At 39.0% G+C, this 5,507-nt stretch overlaps 1 protein-coding gene across 1 annotated transcript; it reads right to left on the bottom strand.

Annotated features, from left to right (window-relative positions):
- Positions 1-1,389: 1,389 nt before the first annotated feature.
- Positions 1,390-5,017, bottom strand: LOC127968520 (collagen alpha-1(VI) chain-like). The gene is made up of 6 exons (XM_052569796.1): positions 4,856-5,017; positions 4,591-4,700; positions 4,221-4,407; positions 3,156-3,327; positions 3,039-3,068; positions 1,390-2,957 (listed from the first exon to the last, which is right to left on the bottom strand). Exons 1-6 carry the CDS (start codon positions 4,874-4,876, stop codon positions 2,356-2,358), a joined length of 1,122 nt encoding a protein of 373 aa, XP_052425756.1. The 5' UTR covers positions 4,877-5,017; the 3' UTR covers positions 1,390-2,355.
- Positions 5,018-5,507: the final 490 nt, after the last annotated feature.

The following is a 5,507-nucleotide window of genomic DNA, read 5'->3' as shown; positions in this document are numbered from 1 at the left end:
GTCTTCCCAAAGGTTCCTCACTCCCCATGTATGCCCATATCTTTGAAATACATTTAAACAAAACATGAGTTTCAATTTCCTCCGATATATTTATTTAATCCAGTCTCTGTACACATATTTCCTCTATCGCTTTCATTCTTTGTTATAACTCATTTTTTTTCTGCAGGCGACTTGTATCCTTTAACCGAGATATTTCGGTGACCACATGCCTCTAGATGTTGGCCCTCAGCAGTGTTGCCAAGTTGGGCAAATTGGGCTACTTCAAAACTGTTGCTGCAGGTAGTTTTTCATGTCAGCGGGTTTAAGTGACCCCAATAATGTGATATTTATTTCCTAAAATGCAAGGGGAACCTCTCCAAAAATGTGTATTTTACCCTACCGGAATGCGATTTTTACTGGGGATCCCCCTCAATATGTGATTGGGCTGGTTTTGAGTAACAATTGGGCCTGTTTTGTTGTGAAAACCTGGCAACCCTTGCCCTCAGTGCTCAAAGCCAGCTGGGAGTCATTATCTGGGCATGCTGTACCAAACCTCTCCACCTCCGCTCCAAAACCCCTCCTACACCTCCATACACCCATTTTCCATGGCCACAGTGCTGTTCTGTGGGATTGAGGAGTGAGGAGAATTCAGCAGATGGGTTTGGCATGTATGTGGTGCCCCAGTCATGATTTGGCAGAAAGTACTTTTAACATCCTAAGAACTTATATTATTGGGAAGCTCCTAAATCAAACCCTGTTGTACCGCTTCCAAAGACTGTAACGCAAAATATGGCAAGATATACAATTAAATATGTTGAAATCAGGCAAAAGGCCGAATGTTTTTGTGTTCTGAAACTGCTGAACGTCTGCAGGTTGACAATAAACAGTAGATCTGGTTTACTTAAATATTCAGGCTCCTGCTGAGGTAAGAAGCTATCGTAAAATCCGAGACTGAATTTGCCCAGTGAGTGGTGGGAATAAAGTTTAATTTGAATAAGGTTTGGATGTTTTTAGCAGCTGCAGCTTTTTTTCCATGTTAAGCTCCAACTGGGAAAGCTTGTTCTTAGAAAAACAGGGAGGGTATTATTTAAAAACAAATGAAGCAACAAAATACTTGGTTAAAATGTAAATAACTTGTTTCAAGTTTAACCATATTCATTTTATAGTTTATTTCACTGTTTCTGGTTAGCATTCATTGGCTAAAGTTAAAATCCAAATGTACAGTAGCCAAAAATTTGTTGACAGTAAGTACTTCAGAATGTTTGTGGCGTATGCAAGGAGATAAATTATGGGAAAAAAGCTGTTCACAACATTCTCATTTAACAACTAAACTGACTCTAATCCTTCACAGCATCTTTTGCTGTGTTCTGGAATGCAGATATTTTTCAAGAAAGACACACGACAGAGGTCTTAGTGGTGGGGTGTAGCATCCTTTATTTCAAATACCTTTACAACAGCCCTGGGGCTGGCCTCAAATACATTTTTGGCATGAGAAGCCTGTTGGTAAACTCTTTGGTTAAAGGCACATAGAACAATTTTGAAGAAACCTGCATTTGAATGACTAAAGGAGCTAGTGTAGTGTTTACATGTGTAGCACCAAATTTCTATTCAAGTTTTATTTTTAATGGCAACAATTAAGTGTACCACAGACTAATGCAAGTAAAGAATTGCTAGGACTTGGTTGCAAGCAGGGTCCAAAATATATATATTTTCAATTTCCAGGTATATTTGACAGTAGATATAAACATATATTGTAAAGGATAGATAGATAGATAGATAGATAGATAGATAGATAGATAGATAGATAGATAGATAGATAGATAGATAGATAGATAGATAGATAGATAGATAGATAGATAGATAGATAGATAGAAAGACTGATTGATTGATTGATTGATTGATTGATTGATTGATTGATTGATTGATGGATTGATTAGAATGTGTTCATTTTGGACCCTGGTTGCAAGATTGCAAGAAGTCTGCATCATCAAATAGAGATGATAGCTCCTTTCCACTGAAATAATAATTTTGTGCCCTTAGCAGTGGATATATTATTTAATGCAAATTTCTGGCAGTCATGGACAACTTAATACAGTCAAAAAGTCAAAGCTCTATAACCTACTCCAACATTGACATAATCTGTGAAACGACTTGATAAATCCCTTTACCTACAAAGAAATAAGTGACATGAAAATAATTTTTTAAGAATTCCGACACAATCATTTACTGTCTTTTATGAAATGTAAGAGACTATGAAAAACCTTTTAAGTTCAGATATACCATTCACATGGAAAACAGACAAAAAATAAAAACAATCAAAGCTTGCGCTATACTGTCACCCACCCCCTTTATTCCTGAACCCCTCCCACTATCCAATCACCCCCTCGACTCCAAGGAAATCTTGCGGGATACAGTTTGGTAAAAGACCCCAGTGACCAATGAGCGGTAGTCAGGTACTTTGAAAAGGTGGCGGTAGGCGTATGTATTGTCATAGGGCCGTCCTCGGCTCACTAAGGTGCGCAGGTGCATCTCGTTTACCTGGTTGCCCACGGCCAGCACATACAGCTCAATGCCCGCATTGTTCACCTGTTCCACGGATTTTTCAATCTGGTTGTTGCTGACGCCTTGGGAACGGCCATCCGAAAACACCAGCAGCTTCTTCTTCCTCGTCCTGCCACCCCTGAGGCGCTCAATGGCGAAGGTGAGAGCATTTGTTATCTGTGTACCTGCATCCTGGAACTTTGCCTCTGTAATATCAGCGGCCACCTGGGTGATGTTTGAGGAAAATTCGGTCTCTAAGTTGGCATTGTTGCTGTACTGGCCAATGGCAACCCGGACCTGGAAGCTTCCTCTTTCTGCTGACAAAAAGCGCTTAGCCAGCATTTGTGCGAACTCCTTGGTCATCTCGAAGTTCTTGGAGCCCACGCTTGCTGAGCTGTCCATCATGATGAGGACATCAGTGTTGTCATTAAATGAAACTGAACAAGAGCAAGAAGGTGTAAAAGTTATTATCTCATCAAAAAAAAAAAAAAAAATTTGTCTCTCAAATCAGTACTTACTTGGACAAGTAAAGCTAGGACACTTCTTGTCTGTGAAGAAAGCACAACATTGTCAAAATCCAAATCCAGAACTCCCGAAGCACCCTAAATCTGCAGCAGATGCAGTATTTAACCTACCTTCACAGATCTTCTCAGTCAGGTTTTGCAGGAAACTGTCATCCAGAAGAATACCAAAGTTGTTTAAGACAAAGGAGAAGCCTTTTCTGGGATCATCTTTACACACAACCTCATCAAGCTGTTCCGAATTGGGCTGCCTTTCTGCATAATCCGCCACTCCAACACCACCAACCTGCCAGAAATCATAAGAGAGTCAAGGTTTCTATCTACTGGTGCATCCTTTCTGGTTGTGGACTTCATTTAACTTCATGTCATGAGACCATACTTGGATGCCAATAACATCAAATGTCCTTGGGTCACAAGTTTTCCCTAACTAAAAATCACATCTGTGGGATGTTTGATTCCTTTCACTAAATAATGCAATCCACTTCTATGGAAGCAGTTTCAGTACACCTTCTCAAAGATCCACACAGGTGCATTAGTACATTAGTACAAAGTTCAGCACAGGGTCAATGGAAAAATGTGCCATATGTGCCAGAATGATATTACATTGCTCCCTGCATACTTGCATACACTTTCAAACTGAAGTATCCAGTGAGAGGCACTTGAAGCCTGCTCGGCTTAATCTGAAACAGATGTACGTGAATTTGGCAGTGTTTTATATTGGTTGCTGGACGTATTGCAGCAGGAACCTAACCAGTGCTCTTAACAAACTCAAACAACAAAATCTCCTTTTAACGTGAATCATATTTCTGGGGACTTGTACCTGAGTGCTCTGCATCGCAAGTACAATGCTGTATCAGGTGCATTACCGAGCAAGTTTACTTTGTCAGTATAGCCATACATATGGAGATGGTTATGTGATGCAATTGTGGAAATCATATGCTATGGTAAAAGTACTTTGAGGTAATATGTAGTTTTGCGCAAGTTAGTGTGCACAAACCAATCCAGATTAATTCCATAATTTGTGTGAAGAGGAATAAAAATGGTTGGCTTTTTAATGTAAATAGTGTTTATTTCAACTAGAAACTGGAATTGTACCATACGTGTAGGTATTTATTTTTAAGTTCTGCAAAAGTCAAGGCATGTTTTTTGCAAAAAGCAAAAAGAGTTCATTAGCTTTACCTTCAGTCCCTTGCCGCACAGCACGTTCATGGGTACTTTGTCTCTTATGGTGTCAGAGCGTCCATCAGTAAGGACAATGACCACACTCCTCTCCGTCACAAGCTTGTTGATCATGTTGTTAAGCGAGTACTGCAGAGCTTCTCCAGTGTATGTGGCTTCAGCCAGCCAGCGGAAGTCTTTCACGGCTCTAAAGTGAAAAATATCAATTTTCTTTATTTCTTCAGACACAATGCCAGGTGTACACACGAAATGCGAGCTCATCTGAAGAGGAAACAAAATCCTTCAAGCCACATAATTGGATCTTGAAGTTGTTTTTGTCATATTGTGTGCAGACTATGGTTTTATAAAAAAGAACGTTGATATTACATACTGCTTTAGGTCTGTTAAGGTCTTAATGTTGGGGTCGCCGAGCTGTACAACCTCCTGAGCATTGGCACCGCTGTACTGCACCACGCCAATACGAGATTCATTGGCACCAAACTGAAAGAAAAATAAAGAAACAGCTTAAAAAACAAAAACACTTACTGGTATCTGAATAAGATTGGAAACGTGCTATCTATGGTGATAACAACTCTAATAAATCATAGCTGACAGTTAACGGAAAAATCTCTTTATGATTTAAAAAGGAAGCTTACCTTGACCTTGAGCCTGTCCATTACCGTCACAATGAAGTCTTTAGCGATGGCAAAATTAGAAGCTCCGATACTCTCAGAGCTGTCCACAATGAAGGCAATGTCCAGGGGTCCACATTTGCATTCTTAACAAACAAGAAAAAAACATGCATATAGTGAAGATGGCGTTGCTAAATACTAAATACAAACACAGTTTAAAACATTTTTGATATACGTCAAAGTCTTGGGACTTACCACAGCAAGCTGAATGAAAGAAAGAAAGAAAGAAAGAAAGAAAGAAAGAAAGAAAGAAAGAAAGCACATTACATTTGCATCAAATCTGACAATATCAGACAAATCAGAAACATATGTTCTATCAAAACATTCACAGTAAGGGGTTAACAATTATTTAGCTATTTCACGGAAGGAAGAATCTAGTCTGGAGATAATAAACATTCATAAAACTCATTAACACTTACAAAAGATCAGTTAATGCTCTGACCTAAACACCTGACGGTTTTAATATCTTATGTCTGAGTTTATAATCTTAAAGTAGAATTTATAATAGACCATAACCTGTGCTTAATCTGTGGTGGCAATAATGAACAAACAATGGTTTATAAGATTCTAGTATACAGACGTAAAATAGTCCAATCTGTGCAAGTCTGGATAGAAC

Source organism: Carassius gibelio, chromosome B11, assembly GCF_023724105.1.
Source record: "Carassius gibelio isolate Cgi1373 ecotype wild population from Czech Republic chromosome B11, carGib1.2-hapl.c, whole genome shotgun sequence".
NCBI classification, from domain to species: Eukaryota; Metazoa; Chordata; class Actinopteri; order Cypriniformes; family Cyprinidae; genus Carassius; species Carassius gibelio.
The sequence above is the reverse complement of the archived record's forward strand: the minus strand, read 5'-3'. Positions and strand labels throughout refer to the sequence as shown.